We start from the raw sequence: 22,603 nt of genomic DNA on the forward strand, positions 1-22,603 counted from the left end.
AGATGGTAATGCGCAGCACAAGGCAAATCGCATCCTAATCGTCTGCTTGTAACTAACTCCAAGTAAGTGGAGTCACTCCCTAGGTAACCTATCTTGGCATTTATTGCTCTTAGCTCTCCAGCTTCCTGGTGACCTCGTCTGAGTTATCCTACTCAGGCCTCATCCATCCTCTTTGCTACACCCTTGCTAACTTGACTGTCGGAGTCTCCACCCCTAAAATAACACCTGAGGCCTCTAACGTGTTTCTTCTTTCGCAAGTCAAACTTATAGGCCCTCGGCTTCACCAGCCCTTGGACTCTTCAGCTAGCCCTCGTCTCGGAAGTAAAGTTACATTGTAGCCCTCGGCCCATTTTAGGCAGCAACAAGCATTTTGATTATGAGTTGAGAATTGTTGGGAAATGGGGTCACTAAAACTTGGAGGAGAAGCTCTGAGGCGCGTTTGAAGACACCATCTTTAGAACGTTATTTGCTCCCATTCAGTTTCACTAAGTTTGCTATTGGTTACAGGCAAATCCGTTCCTATGATACAACAGAGCCTTAGATGAGAATCTACAACCAGTAAAGTTGAACAGTCTTCAAAGAAACTTTCTGTGAGACTGTAGCAGACTGGACTGAGAGAGAGAAAGTGATTTTTGAATTTTTTTTTTTTTTGTAAAATGCTTGATTCACGCTCCTTAAATAGTTTCTGAAGAGTTGTAAAAAAGAGGAAGGTGCTGGTTCAAAGAATGACACATGAATAGTCACAATTTTAAACATTGTGACTAAGGTTCAAAATATCAATACAATACGACTTTCGACCTATCATATCGGCACTTAGAAATGGCTGAAACTATTTTTTTTTAGTTTTTTTTTCAAAGTTTGGCTTTTTGGAAAGCTTATAACCTGTTTTTTATTATTAAAAAAATTGGGGGTTCGAAACATACTTTGAATTGTGCCCATTAAAAAAATTGGACCGTATCGTTTTCAAAAGATACGATACATACTTTGAACCATGACTGTGACTATTTAAAAGGTAGTTAACAGTTAATGATTGCTAACTTTGAATTGTGCCTCTTGATCACACTCGATCGAATCGTGGTCGTTGATCATATCAATGGTCAGCATCGCACCAAAAAGACAAAGTCGCCCTTCGCAAGCAAAGTGCGCCTCATTGCGCCATACATGCATGCGCGTGCGTAATGTGGTAGCAAGCCTCCATACCCTCATCTTCTATTCTAAAGAGTATAAATCAACTCCTATTAAAAGACCCAAAACAAAACTTGTAATTTTCCAATGTGGGACAAGTTAAAAACTGATTTTAATAAGAGAATGACTATTTTTCAAAACATGTGTGCAAGTGAAAATTCTAATGTAATTGACCAATCAAACCCATTGGATTTAATGTCTAATGAGATTAAAATCCAACAAGAATCACCTTCTATGATGATCTACGAGTAATCCATTTGCATGGCCAGCTTATCAGCCTCGAATGCAGAGCCAACACAATTGAGGTTGTACCCAAGCTGTCCATTTTTGCATTCACACTTGACCCTTAGGCTGTGTTTGGTTGCAGTGCAATTTTATTTGCACTAATACTAAGGCATGGGAGTGCAAATGAAAAAAAAATGAAAATTCTTATTTAATTTTATTTTTTGATTTGACTTTATTCTGCTTCATGTCTTAATTTACTTTATTAGTACTGCAATCAAATAAAATAAGTTAAAATTTGAAAGAAAAAATAGACCAGAGTTCACATTCAAATCATTTGCACTGCCATAGTTTTGTATCAGTGCAAACCAAACACAGCCTTATGATTTCTCGCTATGGCATCAAAGGCACATCTTCCATTGGATTCAACAGTGTCCATTTTATCCAGCTTAAAGCTTTTAGGGGTAGAACTTGGATCAGTATGGAGGTTATTGGCCTCAGTAAACTCCTCTAACCTAGTTAGAGCCTTCACTGCAATCTCCTCCGGGGTTCGAGGTTAAAGCCCGATATTTAAAAACTGTTTCATTTCTATTTTTCCATAAGAATCAGAGGATGAATAACGATGTTGTCTCTTAGTATTTGGCATTCAGTCCTAACAATCTCGTAGCTTCATGGCTTTTATTTTTTTTGTCAATCCCTATATTTACTTTTTATCAGTCATCTTTTACTTTCAATTTAGAGAGAGATGAATGAGATACTAAATATGGAGAGAAGCTATTGTCAATAAAACAAAAAGAGAGAGAACAATAATATATATATATATATATATATATAATTTATAAATGCAAATACATGTATATATCGGTTATAGTCAGTTTTATATCAGGTTACAAAAAGTACAACGGGAACCAAATAGGGGCATCAGGTTTTGTCATCTTTTAAATAGAGACCAATCGAACTATTTAAAAAACTGACAATCTCGAGTCAAGTTGGTTGGTTTATAACATCTTGTGATTTGTGAACAACCCTCGCCTAGAAGCCTCTCCAATATAAGTGGGGTGTCTAGTTTATACAGTGATAGATGGTGTTTTCATTCATGTATCACTATGGTCATACAAGTATAGATAGATGGTGTAAGGGAAGTATTTAAGGCAATGCTGGCCAATTGATTGGTTCTAGTTACAACAATTACAACACCAGGCATATTGTATTGACATGTAATTGCAGGTACATTAATTAATTTCAGTATCTACCCAAAAAGCTACAAAGCACCTTGAATTTTAACACAACACAAACAAAAACAATGTTAGTTGGATATTTAGTTTTCATCACATCAATCTCTTAGGTCATAGTGAGATATGCATGGTGCAATGTTATCAGGGAAAGTCCAAATTATGTTTAGATATCTCAGAGATAGAGAAGAAAAATAAAACATAAAATGATCTTAAGCCCCCCCCCCCCCCCTCTCTCTCTCATATCTCTATCTATGTGTTTGGTGGGAGTTGGGATATTTTCAATTCAATTTGTTAATAAAATCAATCCGAGCCGAACTATATCCACTATAACCCCATCTCATATTTTATTCATTAAATTAACCAAAGTGTCACCTTCAACCTTTTATAAGTCCAAAGTTCAATTTCCAATCTTCTCTCTTCGTTGGTTTTGTGGTTTTTCATTGGTTCTGAGATTTTGGCCTCAATTCCTCTGCCTTTAATTTCCATTAGTATTCTATTTGTCTTTTGTTTTTAATTTCTAGATCTCACTTCTGTTACAACTGTAACAGAAGTGGGCAAATCATTGTAGCAATTAAACAATGCAGATCCAGTGTCACTTGTAATAGAAATGAGGCCTCTCAGCAAACACTGGTGCTTCTTCCTTCTCCACCCTTCCTTTCGGTAGGCTCCTTATGACTTTTTGATTTAGCAAGAGGATATAGGGAAAAGCTTTAATTCCCTATTTGCATGGCCAAACAAACACGCCAAGAAACATAACAGGTGTGTGAAGCTTCCATACTTTCTTTTTTTCTCCACCCTTCCTTATAAGGCCCCTTATAACCTTCCTTTTGTTTTAGTAAGAGGATATAGGACAAACCTTTCCTATTTGCACGACCAGCAAACACACCAAAGAAACGTAAGAGATTTCTTCTCATCAGTGTGAGGTGTTCATACTTTCTTCATTTTACACTTCCATCAATTCATCCACCAGTGAAGTTTAGGGTCCTTGAATGGTAAAGTCAAAAACAACAAAAGCTCAAAAGCCGTTCTAATTAATAAAGTCAACAATATAGACGAGGGTTGCATGAAAGTAAATACTTGGCTCTTACTTAGATGGAGACATGTGTCCGACCAAAGCCCTTTTACACACTAATTTTAGGGTTTGAAATTTGGATTTTAGAGTTTAAGGGTTAGGAATTTAGGATTTAAGGGTTTAGAGTTTAGATTTTGGGGTTTATATTTGAAAATCAAGAGGTGATTGGATGCTTTCATCATCATATTGGATATTAGGTTTACATTTCTCTTTAATCTCTTATATCATCATATTGTATATCTGGTTTTCTTTTGCATCGCATGAACTTGTTGGTATTTTATAAGACAAGGTAAACCATTTTTTAATTTTTTATATTTTTATTTGCAATAATAGAGTTTGACTATAATACCAGAAAAACTTACAGCCAGTCAATTAGTATCATAAAAAAAGTGACCAAATTCGTAGGGTGCTTTCATTCAATACCATGTCTTTCTTGTATCATAGATGCTCCCATTAAAAGGTTTAATTGGTCCCATTTGTTTTTCAAGAGGCCACTTACTTAGGTAAGTGAACTTATCCGGGCAAGTGTTCACTTACACATGTTCATTTGATTCTTAGGGTTCAATGTATCAATACAGTACACCCCTCTTATTGGTTGTACCATATCGTATTCACAGAGTTTTGATACACATGTTTAAAGGTGTTTTCAAGAACCCATTTATTTTATTTCTTAAATAATATAAAAATATTTTTTGAAAAAAAAGTAAAAATCAATTTTGAAAAAAAAAATAAAAAGAACATGGTTTAAAGTGCCAATAAACTCCTATCAGTACATTTGAGTGTATTGATACTTTAAACCACTGGTAATTAAGCACATGTGTTGCACGTGAAAATTTTTTCTTCATATTAATTAATTGAATTTTAGATATATCATAGTTAAGATAAAAATTGAGAATTAACAAAAGTAACAATATGATTAAATATAAACTTAAATGCTTGTAGTAAATAACAATTATTATTTTTATTAAATTTTTTATTCTATTTCTATCATAAATAAAAATAGCTTCTATTTTAACAATTATTTTTGTTTAATATAATGAATATATAACATTAGAAATGCTCTCAAATGTTTTCGACAAAATTTTGTACATTTTCATTTTAATTTGGTGCTCTATATTTTTTTAAATATTATTATTCAATTATGACATCATGGGTTTCTTTGAAAAGTTGGATCATTGATCCACCATCTAGATAAGAAAATAGCTTGATTTACAAGTGGTATAAGTGTGTAAGAAAAATAAAAAAGGGACGATTAATACATTTTTATCAAATTGGTATCATTACACCAATTTGATAAAAGTTCACAAGAAACTCTTGGCTATGAGATTTACACCAACTTGATAGAAATTTATAACTTGATTGTATAAGTGGTCGGTCCCTTTAGTTCTTTTATACAATCTTATTAATATTATATAAGTTTGTAAGAAAAATAAAAAAGAAAAGAACAAAAGAGGGAGTGGGATAAAGACTAACGGAGAATGAGATATTGATCGAGAAAGAGAGAGAGAGAGAAAGGTTTTGATTTGGCTACATACCAAAGCTGAGAGAGTGGGAAAGACAAAGGGAGTGGCAGATCAAGACATGACTATGAGAGTCAGAGAGAAGGGAGGGAGATTGAGAGACAAAGGGAGAAGGAGAGAAATTGAAAACCTATTTTCTGTATAGGCTTTTTGTTGTGTCCAATTAAGAGCTCCATGTTGGCAACAACCACATAAAGTCTCCAATGTCATGGTAGGGGTTTTTATAATTTGAAATGTAGAGTTGGTTGTCAGAGTTTTGTTGGTTTTTGGGTCATCCTACAATATAAATAATTTTTACTTGTTACACTTAATTTTTGTTTGTCTATGATATCATTTGACCTAAACCACTTACCACCACCCAAAAAGAAAAATAGTTTGATTTCTAAGTAGACATTAAATTTTGTATTACATTTCCATCATTGATAAAATTATTTATTATGTATAATACGTATTTTTCTTCAATATAATGAATGCATAATATTAGATATGTACCTAATATTTTATATTTTATAAATATATAACATTAGATATGCACCAAAAACTTTTCCCTTTTTTGTGATTCTTTGTATTGTATATTTTTTAAAATTTTATTATTTGACTATGACATCATTTCATTTCTAGGTAGATTTTAAATTTGGCATTCCATTTTCATCATTAATAAAAATACTTCTTACATTTCATATTTATTTATTATTTAATTATGACATTATTTATTAATTCATTTGACCCCAAATGGTTGAATTTCTTGTCCACCACCTGGAGGGAAGAAAATGTTTTTATTTTCAAATTACTTTTCAAAATATTTATTTTTACACTATTAAAATTAATATTGTGGATTTAATTACAAGACTTTAATGATGAGAAAAATATATCTTAAATATAGGATTTAATGAAAGAGAATAGGAAAATATTTTTATTTCTTATTGGTTTTAAATTTTACATTCCATTTTCATCACTAATAAAAACATTTCTTATTTATCATACTTATTATTGTTTAACATGCATGTTAAAAATGTTCCCAATTTTTTTTTAATTTCTATTTTTTTCATTTTATCTATTTTTTCATTTTATTATTTAATCATGTTAATATGGATTGACCCATTTGACCCAAAATGATTTAATTTCTTACCACCACCTAGATGAAAACACTATTTTTTCCAGGTAGATTTTAAAAGTATAAGCTTTTATGTTATTGAAAATATTAGTTTATTAAGTATAGATTTAATTAATTGAACTTAATGATGAGAAGAAACAAAAATTACTTGAATATACGATTCAATGAACATGAATGCAAGTTAATAACTTAAATGTTGAATTTAATGAGAGGAAATGAATGATTGAATATCTAAAAATTACCTCGTTTCAACTCATTTAATATCAATAACTGATTACCCTATTTGCTCTCATTTTTTATCAATAAATTTAAATATAGAGGGGTAAATTTTGTCTTAAAAAATCCAGAAATATTCTTGAGGCCATTCATGCTTTTTAAAGTAATATAGATGTACGTTATACAATGACTTTTTTACCCATAAAAAAGTTATTGTCAAAATGGACAAATTTGTCTTATAATGTTTTATAAACTTCCCTAAGTGGTAAATTACTTACCCACCTTTTTTAAGGGCTACACAACGAAGAGTAGCTCATCCCCTAACCCATAAACCCCCCAACCCAGTTGCAGGTGAGATTCAATCCCAAGTCTCTACTATAACAAACAGGAGACCTTACCAACTAGTTGGTTGGCACCTTGCACTTACCCACCTTATTCTTGGGCTCACAACTTATTGAAAAAAAAGAACACAATACAATTATTCAACAAGAAAGTTTTCGTTGACCAACTTTCCCCTGCTATTTCCTTGTAAACAAAGCGCAAAAATAGATTTTCATAAAGCAAAATTTTACCATCAAGTCATCATATTATTGGAAGTATCATATATGGGAAAAATCTATGGTGATGAAAAGACATCATATCGAAAAGGCTTTCACCAATCAAAATCCTCCCCGAATTTTGATGAAAATTCACTTGTTTCCTACTTTTATGACGTGGGTTGATTGATTGTAAGTTTTTCTAGTATAATGTCTTTGTGGCATATAGGACAAACGTTTTTGAACCGCCGTTGACCCAGACGGTTGGACCATTCGGCCCAAGAACCATTGAGGCAGCTGGTTCCGTTTTACTCAAAACCCGGAATCTGGTAAAAAAACTGTTGAAAAAGTCAACCAACCATTGACCCGGGCAGTTGAACCGTCGACCCGTTCAACGGTTTTTACCATTTTTTGATTTTTTAATTATTTTTAACTTTGTTGTCAGAACGGGTCGTCCATTCAAATCGAACAATCGGACCATTAACCCGGAGACCGATGGCCAAAATGGTTCCATTTCCGGGTCATTTTTTAAAACATTGTCTAGAACCCATCATATATGATTCCATGTATATAACCTTCATTGCTCGTTAATGCATATCAATTTTCTATTCGCTCATATTTTCAAAAAGCTTTGGGAAATGCAGTTGAAATATCCATGATTGATAGGTGAAACCAATGTTTTGAAAACCAACCTAGAAATGGAACTATTTTCCCCTCCAGGTAACGGGTTAATGGTTCACCATCCGGGTCAACGGTTTAACCCGTAGTTGGGTTATGGCCTTTAGATTAGGATCTTGAATATACTGCGTTAGATCTAGGTTTCCTGGGTTAGAAGGGAAAACAAGATGGAAAGAAAGGGAGGAAAGGTCTGTTTGGTAGATGGTATAAGGGGGAAAAAAGGGAGGGGAGAAAAATTCAAGCAGCCACAGCCGGTAGGCTGAAAGTAGCTCTCCTGCTCTCCGCTTAGAGAGATGTACCTAGAGAGTGAAGATCCATCTGTTCAGACTTTAGAGAGATCTCTACCGAAAAATACACACTTAGGGTCCGTTTAGTTCACAGTCAAAAGTGAAATCAGAATCGGATTCCTTTAGAATCAGAATTGGTTTGGTTTCGATTAAAATCAATAGGAATGGGATTTCATTCTCAAGGGAGGGGTAGAGAATGACCATTCCCTCAAATGGGATAATGCCATTCTAGTAGGAATGGAATGGGATTCCGATTCCGTTCAACCAAACAGTTGAACCATTTTGATTCTGATTCTAAACCTCTATTCCCGCAAACCAAACAGGACCTTCGTAGCTTCCCTTCGATTGTTGTAGAGGAATAGTGGTGGCACAATACAGATCTACGGTGGTCATAACTTGTAAAGCATTGATGGTAGCAAAAGGTCTCTAGCGCCAATGAATGGCACCACATAAAGTGGATTTGAGAAAAAAAAATGCAAAAGAATAAGAGGGAATAAGAAAATGAGTCAAAAGATTCAGGGTTAGCTCTTATATACATGGTTTGAATTATGACCCACCAACGGTTCAAACGGTTCACCGGTTTGACCATCCAGGTCAACAGTCTTGACCAAATTCAATTATTTTGTCAAGCACCAGGTTTAATGTGAAACAGACTCACTTTTTTGTCCGGTTGGTGGTTCAAACGGTCCAACCGGATGGGTTAGCGACAGTTTAAAAACTTTATGTTAAATCACAAGCTAGGGTTTGTGGAAACAGTCCGGTTGAGCTGGAGACAAAATTATACAGACCCGGCTGAACTACCTATCACCCTTGAACACACCAATGTTTACTATGGGCCCCATCTGGGACCCAGCTTACTGAACACTGGCGTCTCCAACGCGATAGATAATTCAGCCGGATGTGTATGTTTTTGTTTTCAGCTAATCCGCCCCATTGTGGAAAATGCAGCAATAAAGCCCTTCATTCTTTTTTTTTTTTTTGATAGAATAAAGCCCTTCATCTTTGATGAACAATACAAAACCTTCCAGAAGTATGGTTTATGTTGTTGACCCTCTACTTCAACTGGGAGCAACTACAGAAGAATAATGGCGTTTCTGTTTACAATATTCCAAAACACGAGCAGAAGAAGCAAAAGCTTGAGATAAAAAGAAACAGCTAAGGAGGTTTTCCTATGTGGATTTGTTTGGGACATGGTTTTGGCGTTCCGAATTAGGCTTCAGACTGAAACATGAGAAGTTATATTTAGTGAAAACCCAGAAAGCCCGAATCAGTGTTCTAAATACCACTTAAGCGACTAAAACATGAAGCTACTCTGAATGGCTTATCTAAAACATGGATGCTCAACATGAGCCTTTTCTTTGTAGTAGCTAAATCTAAATGCAGAAGCCCCTCTCAAACGGGCTTTTATTGCTTCATAGAATTGATCTTTTACGAAGATTAATTAAGCTGGTTAACCTTAGATGATTCAATGGGATATGTCTAAAAAAAAGAATAATTTCTAATTCCCATAACTTGAGAAAGAAAAACTTTTTTTTTTTTCGTTTAAGGCTCCATTATATTTGGCAAGAGTGTGAATACAAATATATATAGAATATAAATCCTTGTATTTTGTATTATTTTATATGTATTTGCACTGTACATATTTGTATTTATACTCTTTCAAACTGAGCCCAAGTATTAATTTGTATATTTTAATGGCAAATAACTTATAAATGTTGTGAAGAGAAATGGAAAGAAACAAAAAAAAAAAAATACAAATACTTGGCGTTTTATGCCTACATCCATGAAAATATCTTTGCAAAATACACTGTTCTCAATAATTAAAATATATGCCAAAAATATTGCTCTGCGTTATATATATATATATATATATATATATATATATATATATATATATATATATTTCTTATTTCCTTTGACATTTTTAACATTGGACACCATACATCAATAAATTTTATGAATCAATCATACCATAACTTGGAGTAGGCCCTTTGACCGTTTGTAATATTTCAAAGAAAACACCATCGGTGTTAGAAAATAAAAACTTATTCAAAAACCTCACTTGACAGTTTAAACTTTTAGGTTAAATGGTAATTAAATTTCAACATAAGATATGGATGTTAGAGAATAAAAAACTTATCTAGAGACCTCACCAAATAGCTTAAGCTTTTAGGTTGAAAATTTCCTTGAGAAGAACAAGAGAACATTGTAAAGGTTCCACTGAACATTATCAAATACTGCGCTTACTATTCCCTACCTAGTTTTGGCAGTTCCTTGATCCTAAAACCCATTTCAATGATTTGATCAAGTTAGGAAAGAATGTCTTTTTTATCTCCAAATATTTATTTGGTGATTTTTATACAAAATGCTCATTTTTCATAACTTAAAAAGTACTCTTATCATAGCTTCAATTATCCATTGCCTTCCAATGCAGTTTTGGCTTTTTTACAAAATGTTTGCTATTAAACTCAAACAGGCGCACACACACACACACACACAGAAAGAGAGATGAACTATAAAATGGCTGACATTTTTGCTTGTTTAGGAGAACATGAGTAGGGGTGGCCACGAGGCGAGCTTTTCACGAGCTATTCAAGCTTAGTTCGTTAAAATTTTGGCTCGGATCGGTTTAAACCAAGTTTTGAGTTGAGCTCAAGCTTGAGATATAGGCTCATTTGCTAATCGAGCTGAGCTTGAGCCCAGTAAAACTCGACTCGTGAGGCTCACAAGCCTAATCGAGCCTAGTATAATAAATAAATAATTTTTATTACATATATACATACATATACATATATAAATATATATAATGAATAATTTTTATTATATATATAATAATATTTTATATATAATATTTTTATTTTTTATGTATAATAGTAATACTTTTTATAATTCTTATTTTTTGTATGTAAAATAAAAACATTTTTTATATGTATTTTTTTATTTTTTATATGTATAATAAATAATTTTTATAATTCTTAATTTTTGTATGTAAAATAAAAAAATATTTTTATATGTATAATTTTTACTTTTTAGGAAAAAACTTGGCTTACAGTTGAGCTCAAGCCGAGTTGAGCTCGAACTTGCGAGCTTTGAACTGAGCCGAGCTTAAGCTTGAGCTCGAACTCGAGCCAAATGCAGTTTCAGTGAGCCGAGCTCGAATAGCCAAGTATTTAGCTCGGTTCGTCTCGACTCTAATCCACCCCTAAATATGAGAAGTCGGCTCGACTCGAATCCACCCGTAAACATGAGAAGTCGAGTAGGAAGAGAAATTACACAATAAAACTCCTACAACGTGTAATAGGTTGAAAAATTAATCTTATATGATGCCTAAAAGCCCAATTGAAAAAGCAAAAGGGCAAGAAGAAATTTGAGCAATTGAACTCTTTAGGGGGTTTACAACATGGTTTGCTTTAGGGGTGTAAACAGTATTCGAAAATTTGATTTCGAATTCGATATTCGACATAATCGAATCGAATTCGGATAATTTGAATATCTAGTTGGTCAAATTCGGATATCCTATTCATACTGAATAGTTAATCGGATTCGAATTCAGATATGACCCAATTCGATTCGATAAATATCCGAATTTGACTGATTATTTAATTCGTATATATAATATAAAATATTTTATATAATTTATATATAATAATTAAGTTATATAAATAATTTATATATTTATATACTTTATATCAATAAAATATTTATTTTATATATTTATTAATTATCTAAAATAATTAATTAATCAAATTTGAGTCGAATCGAATATTTGGATATTTAATCGGATTCGAATTCGAATATTACCTAATCCGATTCGAATTCGATCCGTTTACACCCCTAGTTTGGTTTTTATTTTCAAAATAAAAACCAACCATGTTGTCGAACACTCCCTTAGTGTTCCATTTGAATGGTAACAAACTAGCTACTAGGTAGAGAAGTATGATTCAATAACATTCAATAAGTATAATGTTACTACAGGAAGTATAGCATCACAACATGTTAGTAGGGGTGTTAATTGGATTAGATTTGGTCTAATCCAATTTGGTCCAATATGAGTTTATTACAGATGGACCTGGCCTAATCTAATATGGTGAATACTCTGGGCCATTTTGGACCAGTCCAATTCAATGTATGGACCATTCAATCTGTTCAAATTGGTTTTAATTTACATTGGTTCCAATTCAAACCTGATCCATTAACACCTGTATTCTTATTTTCTACCAATGGACCAGACCAGATATCGATTCAATCCGACCTAATCCAATGGATGGATCAGGTCCAATCCAATCCAATAAATACTTTGGATCATTAAGTCTGGACCAATCCAATTCAATATGTATTATTGATCCATCCAATTTGTCCAAATTGATTTTGATTTGGACGGGGTCCAAACCAAAACTGGTACATTACATCCCTGCGTGTTAGATAGAATCATTATTGTATTGTTAAATTGTCAATTACATAATACTCCCAAGTCATAATATAGAATTGAAACCTTAGTGGTAGTGGTGCTATTTTATTACTCTTGCTGATGAGGTGAAGAAAAATAATGAAATACAAACCCAGCCCTCAAAAAGCCTAAAGAAACTTGGGGGAAACAGACATTACAACTACAAGTTATTCATACTCTCTTTCTGTCATGGAAACTCCAAAAGAACAAAAAGATAGAAAATTAAGGAAAAAAAAAAGACTAAATGGAGAAACAAATATAGTGCTAACAAATCAACATCTCAGGTTCCTCTCATGCAATAAGGAAAGGCAACAAAATAATCTGTACCTTAACTGTTAGGCAGCACCTGCATTATCAACAAAAAGAAGATAACAATAATTAATTAATTGGCATTTGAGAAAAACTTAGGGACATGAAATAAATAAAATAAGTAAACAAATTAAAAAAAAAAATCCTAACCTCTAATGTACCCCTAATAACTCGAAATCACAAACCAATATAAAAAACCCTTGAACTTGTATAGAGATTTGTTAGCCTCTGAACCAGGCGGGTCCAACTTGTATACATAATATTTCTCCAAGAGGGATGACTGGATGAATACCATAAATGATACTAATATGTCCAATGCAAATACAAGAATGTAGCACATGCAAATACCCATGCAAATTAATGTATTTGTATTTAAAATGAGAACAAATTGGATGCAAATTTTTGCACTCAAAGTCAGTCAATGTAAGAGTTGTAGATTCCAATTTCAGAATTCATGTTTAGGGCCATCACAACTAAAAATCGTTCGACAAAAGTATGAAATTATCGTTGGAAAACTAAATCAATTTTGCATTTTTATGAATCAAACATATTTGTATTTATACTATTGGAAATAAAAACATACTCAATGAAATTGTCGTATTCAATCGCCTTCATTTTACCGCCTTTCCTATCAAACTTAGCGACGAGCAAATCCAAGACCGTCGAAGAAACAGCAAACCCAAGGCTGAGAAGCGCCTCTCGCAGCTCTGAGGAGTCAATCTTCCCGCTTTGATCTCTGCCGAACCTTTGGAAGGTTGCCTGATTATGAAGATAATTAAGTAAACAACTTCAGAATTATAAGCAAAGATAAGTTCGATCTGGATATGAACTCAAATCGTTTTAAATTTCTAGCACCAAGCTCACTGCTCACCCTCCAGTTCTGAAGGCTATAAAACACTGTAGTGAACTCCTTTGGCCCTGCATTTGGTAGACAAAAAGCAAAAGATAAAAAATTTAGAACAGAAGTTCTAGCACCAACCCCGTCAACTTGACCCAAAGACAAATATGAAACGCAACGGTCGAAAACAGCTTACCAATCTTGTAGGTGTTGGTGCCGGGGAAGAAGTACATGAGGAGAAGAACGGTTCTGATGCTAAAGCTCTGGCTGTACGTAGAGAGTGCTCTCTGCAGCTCCTTATCGTCTATGAATCCACTACCGTCGTTGTCAGCGGCCTGGAAGCATGCCACCAGGGTTGGGTCCATCCCATGTGGGAAAGCCGATGGCATCAGAGCGGTAAACGGGTTAGCATATGGTGGTGGTGGCGCCACTGCCGGTGGGTATCCTCCTCCCGCTGCCATCGCATTGTTCTTGTCCTTGGGAGGCTTCTCGGTTGGCGCCCCACCGTAAGGAGCGGCCGGGGCGTATGGTTGTGTTGGTGGCGCACCGTAGGAGGCCGACCCGTATGGCTGGGGCTGGGGCGCTCCATAGCCGTACCCCGGTGGGTAACCTGCCATTATATCTGCAAGAGAAAGCTGCTGAGAGAGAGAGAGAGAGAGAAAGAGAGAGAGAGAGGCTTCTTACCGGCTATGGATTCTGAAACCTGGGAGGTCATGGATTTTTATAGCTTGTACTTTGCAGAATTATTTATTTTATTATTATTTTAAAATAATTTACTATCTTAACGTAATTCCCAGAATTGTGACTACCAAAAAATCCTAAAAATCATCATTATCCTATAAATCCATTCCGCCCGTGGATTTGAAATCGGATTCATCCCGTCTACGGTGAGGTTAAAGAATCTTGAACCGGACTGATCAATCATATAGAAAGATGTTCTCTGTATGTGACTAAGATGTATGTTGATAGACATGGGCAGAGTTTTTGTGGACAGAAATCTGGATTCATTGCAAGTAGTTTTTATTTATTTATTTATTTTAAATCAACCACGGTAGTTATTTCACGGTTTAAAGGTAGAGATATTGGAGGAGGAGATGAATCTGGGGAGGAAGGAGTGGAGGATGTTGAAGTAGTAGGGTTCTGTTCTTCGTCTTCACAATCACTTTTGTCTGTGTAGCCCATCCATGGAAGATTTAATGGGCAAATTACAGCTGAAGGAGAGAAGCCCCCTAAAAGGTGAAATAAGATTGATCCTTATTCCGCATGAGCTGAAAGATCATACAAAAACCAAATGTTAGGTTTGCTTAAAAGATATAGAGATAATGCAAATACATCTAAGAATGCTTGTGTCAAAAAAAAAAATAGAAATTTTAGCTCTACAGATGTTGTGTCCATCAAATACCTAGTAGCTAATGCAAATGAAAAATCCATGCTAGAAGGATGTAAATAAATCGTTGGATGTCAAAGCTAAAGATTTCCAGTTTTAGTTAGGCTTTTATTGAACAGAGAAAGAAAGAATCTAAATAAGCCTATCCAGTTTACTTTCTTTTTTTCAGTAGTAGAAGGGATCACAGAGCTAGCACTAAGAGGAATTGACATATACACCTCACAAATGCCCTACAGCATATCCCAATCATGTATTGGGAACATCTATTACTGACAACTTCTGAAAATATTCCTAATACACGCTGAAATGTGTATGTGGGGCATTTTTGGGGGCGAAGATGTAATCTCCACTAAGAGAGGACACAAACTGTCAATTCCAGATCCTTCCCCGACACAAGGATGGGAAAATTTTCTATTTAATTAACCAGAGAGAATTAATAGAAATCCAAGGAGCTGCCAGGAGAGGAGGAGGAATCCACAAACCGACTGACAAGGATGAAGAGTAAAATAAAACTTCAAATTTCTTTATTTGAAATTCACTTAAAGCCCTACTTTGTCAAACAAACCAAAAAATAAACCTAAATCAACATTAAAAACCCAGCAACCAAATTATCACACACCATCCACGTAAATATATCTTAGTCTATGTTTGGTTTGAAGGAAAAGGTAGGGAAAGGAAGGGAAATGTAGGGAGTGGCAATTGAGTGGTTTTGGATTGAACTTCAACTCAAACCGTATGAGAGAAGAGGAAATCAAGAAGAGTCAAGACTAGGGATGAGCAAATGGGTAGCTTCTACCTGGAATCGACCACATGAATCGGTCTTGGACCAACTCTACCCAACCTGTTATTGGTTTGGTTCAAAATTCTTGGAACCAATCCTCATTCAGGCCTATTTTAGGATATAGGGGTTTATCCTATATGAACCAATCCAGAGAACCAGTTTTAATTGGCCTTGGTGGAATCGGACTTGTAACCAAACTTCCCAAAATCCTTTGAGGATCTAAAGATTTGGACCTAAGCACTCATGGTTACAAAAACCATGGTCTCATTTGACCATTTAGTCATTCAAGTAATTTGATCATTTTTCTTCAATTTAATATTTAAATGTGTAAAATGATATAAAAGGTAATATTTATAAATTTTAAACTATAACGATAAGTTTCAAACTATATATTAATATATTATAATAATCTATAGATTAAATTAAAGAACTTAATCAATTTAGCCAATGAAGAGAATATAAGTTTTGAATATTATTATTATTATTATTAAAAATTAAGTTTTTAAAGAACAAATTCCATTTTTAGGGAGCTTAGATCTCATACAAGCAATTGCTCACATAACATCTAGCTTTACATTGGGAATATCTCCCATAATTTATGTTAAATTCATAAGGGATGTTCCCAATGTGAACTCCATGCTTTCACAGTGTATGCAGAATTTTTGCTTGTAGAGAATCCCATCACGTTTGGGGGTGGGGGGATAAAGAAAGAGCAAGTTTCATAGATATACCCTAGAATTGACCCTGGAGCCACTGAGGCCATAATCGCTTGGAACCAATCTTGAGAGGGTAGGTTTCGATTCCAAAAATCTAACTCCTACATGGTAGGTTGTCCAAGTTCTACCTTGGAGTTGAACCAAACCAACCCATGCTCATACATAGTTAAGAGATGGCCAATGGGGTGGGGGTGGGGGGTCAGGGAAGGTTTTGTAAATTCTAAACCCTAATTGCCTCCCTACACCTCCCAACCTGTACTCGCCATAAAACCTATAATGAGTTGGATTTTCAACCTTTCCCACAAATGAAAATTCAAAATCCTCCCAACCCTACCCTCCTTGGTAACATCTAATTTCCTATTATATATAAGCAATAAATAAGTAAAATAGTGGGAATAAACACCAAAATTTCCAATTATTTGATTAAAACATGTAGAAAACATATGAACTATTAATTATCCTTCACATAAAATTCAAAATATTATTAAGTTCAACACCTAATACATAAGTTCATGTGCCTTCCAACAATATGCGGGTTAGGGAAGGTTGGGTTAAGCATAATACCATCTCCTACCTTATTCATATGAGTTGTAAAATCTCAAAACCCATTCTACATCCAAATCTGCTTTTCAAGAAAATAACATGTTCCATTAGAGTGGAATCCCACTAGATAGGATAGAAATTGCCATCCCTAAGATAGCCTCACCCTTTCTTACCCAACCCACCCTAACCCTAATGGGTCACTTGATCCATATTGACTGCTATTTAAATGGATGAATTGGGTGTGTTGGGTCAAATGGGTTAGTTATAAAAATAAAATGGATTGGGATCAAAATTGTCTAACTCAATATCAAAGTATAATGCATTATTCTTTGTATTTATATTCTTTAGGTAAATTAGAGCCAACCACTTTGTACTTGAGCCTCGTTCGCTTTTGGGTAAGTTACTTACCTAGGTAAATGCATTTATCCATGTTTTCTTATTTTTCAGGTAAACAAAATAATGACCATTTTAGCCATTAAAATTCTATTATCAAAAGAGGCATTTTTGTCCCATTCAAGTGTTGGCATTTGACAACTTTCTCAATATGGAAAAAGTTAATTTATTCACCTAAGAGATGGACATCATTTACCTGGGTAAGTGATACCCAAGAAAATAAACTTTCCCTAGTCTCCACATAAATCTGAAAAAAAAAACATGAGATTTTTGATCAATGGAAAGCAAAATCCCATTGTCCAATTTTCCCCCTCTCAAAATCTCAAAAACAAACGCCCCCTTAAGAGCTTAAATGTCCCTCTAAATACTTTACCCCTCTTCTACCATAGAGTTTGTATTAAAAACAAGAGCGCCAGAGAGTAGAGTCAAAGATGAATTGGATTGAGATGTGAGAAATGTCAAACACTTACGTGATAAGCACGCAGTATTTGATGGGTCCTGCCTAGATCATTTTGTGCATTAGAATCAGTAAACTCAGATTATTAATTATGCACCGCAGTATTAGTTGATTGTTTGTAGAGTAGTCCTGATGGTTTTATGTATTTTTATTCTACTTAAAATAAAGATTAATTGAACTAGACGAAAAGCTTGCAAGAAAAGCCAATAGTGCAAAAGCACCCATTTCTACAGAAAATCCCAGACGGCCAGACCCATGAAAGCAGGACTGATGAAGTACTGTTTCACTTCACACCTTTGGGCTTTGGCATAGCTTTCCGGCCGGTGTTACTTTCGAGATAGGCAAAGCCAAATATTCTGTAATAAGAAAAGTTTCCAAGCCTGGCTTTAACGACTTTCCAGGTTTTTCGGCTCACGTAATACCAGAAGCGCTCTGCATCTGCATAAAAAACTTTACCAAACGGGCATTAAGAGATTGGTCATCTCTGAATTAGACCTCAATTAAGAGACTGAATACCCAAAGAAACCAATGTGGTCAGATGATTATTTATTTTTGCATGCAATGTGCTGCTTCCACAGTTCCAGTGCATGGTTATATATACAATATGCATGAAAACTAAATATATATGATTATGCATCCATCATTGAATTCACCTCAGACTCAGATAAGAGACTGACTCGGCACAATTCAACCCACTCCCACCACTGGATCTGGATGGACCTCATTGACTCATTAAAATGAAATCAACGCGTACCCACCATTGAAATGGACCTCAAAATGGGCTTGGCGTTATGTTAACACCGCGTGGGCTGTTGTACCAAGCTAGGAGCAATACTTTCGTAGCTCTTTGTATGTTGTTGATCTCATTTGATCTAGTCCCCATACAGAAATAAACCATGTACGGGACACACCAGTTTGGTCTAATACTTGAGACGAGACAAACGGTATTAGTTTCAACAACCACAAATCAGACATTCATTTATTCTTAATCAATTATCCTTCATTGATGATCTTAGAATAGTTCATTAGTTTATTATCAGGATCAACGTAATCTGATCAGCTATAAAAGTCCCTGACATCCCGTCATCCCCCACTCTTCAAAGCACAAAAGCCTCCACTTACAACTCGAACGGAGTGTCCTCTAAAGCTGCTCTCCCTATTCTTTCTCTGTGGAAAACAATGGCAGGATTTCCACCAGGAGCGCCTGGGTTCGGCTTCGGGGCGCCCCTGCCGCCCCAGGGCTCGGACCCCTTTGGTGGGTCTCCCTATATACATGGCCATTTGTTGCCAGGTGGCAAGCCTCCGAAGGACATGAACCACCACCACCACCTTGCGATGATGGGAATGGGAGGAGTATATCCACCGGCGGCATCACCTTCATCATGGCATGCTAACCCTTTTGCAGCTCTGTTGCCCTCGTCGTTCGCACCAGGGACGGACCCAACCCTGGTTGCGTGCTTTCAGATGGCCGACCATGACGGTAGTGGCTTCATAGACGATAAGGAGCTGCAGAGGGCACTCTCTACTTACAGCCATGCTTTCAGCCTCAGAACCGTCCGCCTCCTCATGTACCTCTTCACCGGCAGCAATATTTACAGGATCGGTGAGTCTTCTTTGAGCTAGCTTTCAGTTGCACCAGTCATCACTCTGTGACTTCTTCATGAATTCAGTACTGATCCATCTTTTTCTTTTCTTCTACTCATCAAATGCAGGACCCAAGGAATTCAATTTGGTGTTCTACAGCCTTCAGAACTGGAGGGTATGTATTATATTAGAGTTTAGTTAATTGATTATTATTTGATCAATCAACATTTAACAATTGTTTATTTAATTATCCCCCCACTGCATGCCACATGATATCAGGCCATCTTCCTCAAGTTCGACAGGGATAACAGTGGGAAGATCGACTCGTCAGAACTGCGAGAGGCGCTTCTGAGCCTTGGTTTCTCTGTTTCTCCATTTGTCTTGGATATGCTCGTCTCCAAGTACGACCGAACTGGTAGAAGGGCGATCGAATACGATAATTTCATCGAGTATGTTGAGTTTTTAATTTCATAGCCCATATGAGTCATTTAACTTTCCATGGTATTGCTTTAAGGCCTTGTTTGCTTTTTAATAAGTTACTTAGGGTAAATGAATTTATCTATGTTCTTTTATTTCTCAAGTAAATAAGATAATGGTAGTACAAGGGGTAATTTTGTCCCATTCAAGTGTTAGCAACTTTTTCCTTGGGAAAGTTATTTGCCCAGAAAAATAAACTTTTACTGATTCCAACATAAATCTGAAAAATGAACATAGAATTCTTGGTCAATAAAAACCAAAATCCCATTGACCAACTTTTCTTTTTTCTGAAAATCCAAAAAAAGAATGCCCCCCTGATCATTTACTAAGGGGGCGTTTGTCAAATCTTCTGGTGGCTTTTTAAAGTTTGGAAGACCAAAATTTTGGTCTTTCTCAGCAATAAAAGATAATAAGTCAAAAAGACCTATGCCTTGGAAAAAACTCATATAAGACCAAAATGGAAAAAATTCTGGAAGCTTCATTTAACAGTTTTGTAGACACTATGATACTTATCAAACAGTCTAGATTTTTAAGGACAAGACCCTAAAAAATCATTACATCTTTTAGTCTATAAAACTATTAAACAGAAGATTTTGGAAGCGGAAAGATGGATTCGGTTTTCTGTAAACTTTTTGACTTTTTATCTTTCATTGCCAAATTAAAAATGACCAGATTTTGATCTTTCGAGCTTTGAAAAGCACAAAAGACTGCACGAAAAGATTTTTCAAGCGCCACCTTTAAATTTTCAATAATAAATTACATACTTTTGCTACTATGCATGTAATTAACAAAATCAAACGGAGACTAAGCCTGACCGATCCGACTATCTCCGGTCAGCATTCAAACCAGCAGGTTCATCCTTGTTTAGAGACACTATAATAGTCATGGTTCTTTTCTTGGTTTGAAATTCTTATTTTTCTATTTGTTTACTTGTTTTCTGTGGCCCTCCACTAATTTTCTTGTCTTTTTTATTTTATTTCCAAACAGGTGCTGCCTAACGATTAAGGTAATACTAGTGGGAATAAGTTTGCTAATTTATGTTTTAATTCCTTTTTTCAGTTTAATTATCTATTTTCCTTAATTTATTGGATTTTATGTTAAAAAATTTATTTGTGATAATAATGTGCAGGGACTTACAGAAAAATTCAAGGAGAGAGACACCATGTTCAATGGTTCTGCAACTTTCACTTATGACATGTTCATGTTCTCCGTTTTGCCCTTCCTCATTGCATGAAAAAATATACTTGAATGGATGCTTGTTTTTTATGTGTGCTTAGATCAATTTTTTGTTTTTTTTTGTTTTTGATAAAAATGTGTGTTTCGTTTATTCTTTCCTTTTTTTTTTTGACCTTCTCTGGAAGGGCTTTAATTAGGGGAAGTCTGCGTTTGTATCTCAGTATTAGATCAAATTTGTTGAATTTGGCAATTGGCACAACATTCTACCTAAATGAAATACGAAGAATATCAATTCTATAGCATGGAAGCTTTAGGTGTCGTTTGGCAAGTTGTTTCAGAAAGATCTTCCAGCAGCTCAAATAGTTAGATGGCCAAAAGACATTTAGAGGTTCACTCTATTGGGCTTTTAAAAACATATTTAAAGGTTATATATCACACAGAAAGACTACAAAGCTTCATTTAAAGCTTTCCAAAATTCAACATTTTCAGTCTTTTCAAGCGTCTGTTTGACATCCTTGTCGTTGCTCCAAAAAATGCTGACACATCAATGTCACGTCGAAAAAGACGGTGTCCTAGGAAACACTTGTTTAATTGGAACCATTTTTCCATAAAAAGTGGTGCTCCAAGACACACCTTGGAAATCGAGGTGTGGTTTGGAGCAATGCCGAATTTTGCATTTCTAGAGCTGCAGCTCATTACTGCCAACAGGGTCATGACGTGGCACTGGATAATAGGTACCAATGCTGAAAACGTTTCCTAGAGCATTGGTACCAAACAGAAAACGTTGTTGTTGCTATAGGAAACGTCCTACCTGGCAGCAACGTTTACAAACAAAAAAAAAAAACCATTGTTTTCTCAGAAAACGGTTCTTTCAACCCATACATCAAAACTTTATCTCATACAAATCAGCACCCATTAATGACCCAAATTGGGTGGTGGCAAACGGTTAATGATTCAAATTGAGAATATGTAGAGTCCCCTGTTTTACTTTTTTTTACTATATGGTTCTCTTTGAAACTTTGAAAAAAAAAATGATAAAGGGTAAAAATGTTTTTATGGCCACAAGGTATATTTAAGCCTATTTGAAAAAAATCAAGGTAAGTTAATTTATAAAAACTTAGGGTATATTTAAGTCTTACCCTTATTTTTGTTGATTTAAAGACTACTTAAATTCCAATTAGAAGTAATTAAAATTAAATAGTTAGTAAAATTAATAAAAATTACTAATTTAAAATTTTGTTTTTATTAACTTAAAATCCATTTAAAATAATTGCATGAATAAAATTTTAAAATTAATTCTAAACTTTTATTAATAAACAAATTAAGAGACAATGATTAATACAAATTTATTAATTTTTAAAATTGATTTTTATTTGGCTAGGCATAACCCAAAAAATAATGCTTCAGTTGGAAACTAATTGCAAATTTAG

General features: G+C 34.7%; 2 protein-coding genes across 2 annotated transcripts; one reads left to right on the plus strand and one right to left on the minus strand.

Annotated features, from left to right (window-relative positions):
- Positions 1–12,803: 12,803 nt before the first annotated feature.
- On the minus strand, positions 12,804–14,276 carry LOC104613480 (calcium-binding protein CBP-like). Its single transcript, XM_010281305.1, has 4 exons — positions 13,856–14,276; positions 13,693–13,739; positions 13,405–13,580; positions 12,804–12,858 (listed from the first exon to the last, which is right to left on the minus strand). The coding sequence occupies exons 1-4, from the start codon at positions 14,274–14,276 to the stop codon at positions 12,804–12,806; spliced, it is 699 nt and encodes a 232-aa protein (XP_010279607.1).
- A 4,765-nt stretch (positions 14,277–19,041) lies between these two features.
- Positions 19,042–21,477, plus strand: LOC104613450 (calcium-binding protein CBP-like). Its single transcript, XM_010281274.2, has 5 exons — positions 19,042–19,539; positions 19,649–19,695; positions 19,800–19,969; positions 20,985–21,003; positions 21,127–21,477. The coding sequence occupies exons 1-5, from the start codon at positions 19,116–19,118 to the stop codon at positions 21,229–21,231; spliced, it is 765 nt and encodes a 254-aa protein (XP_010279576.1). The 5' UTR covers positions 19,042–19,115; the 3' UTR covers positions 21,232–21,477.
- The last annotated feature ends 1,126 nt before the right edge of the window (positions 21,478–22,603 follow it).

This window comes from Nelumbo nucifera, chromosome 7 (assembly GCF_055504915.1).
Source record: "Nelumbo nucifera cultivar China Antique chromosome 7, China Antique-T2T, whole genome shotgun sequence".
NCBI classification, from domain to species: domain Eukaryota; kingdom Viridiplantae; phylum Streptophyta; class Magnoliopsida; order Proteales; family Nelumbonaceae; genus Nelumbo; species Nelumbo nucifera.

Coding starts and splice junctions, on each gene's coding strand:
- LOC104613480 (XM_010281305.1), bottom strand. CDS start 14,276: ATGGCAGGTTACCCACCGGGGTACGGCTATGGAGCGCCCCAGCCCCAG. Junction 13,740..13,855: donor CACCAACACCTACAAGATTG/GTAAGCTGTTTT, acceptor TACCAAATGCAG/GGCCAAAGGAGTTCACTACA. Junction 12,859..13,404: donor GAATACGACAATTTCATTGA/GTATGTTTTTAT, acceptor TTGATAATGCAG/GTGCTGCCTAACAGTTAAGG.
- LOC104613450 (XM_010281274.2), top strand. CDS start 19,116: ATGGCAGGATTTCCACCAGGAGCGCCTGGGTTCGGCTTCGGGGCGCCC. Junction 19,540..19,648: donor CAGCAATATTTACAGGATCG/GTGAGTCTTCTT, acceptor CATCAAATGCAG/GACCCAAGGAATTCAATTTG. Junction 19,696..19,799: donor ACAGCCTTCAGAACTGGAGG/GTATGTATTATA, acceptor ACATGATATCAG/GCCATCTTCCTCAAGTTCGA.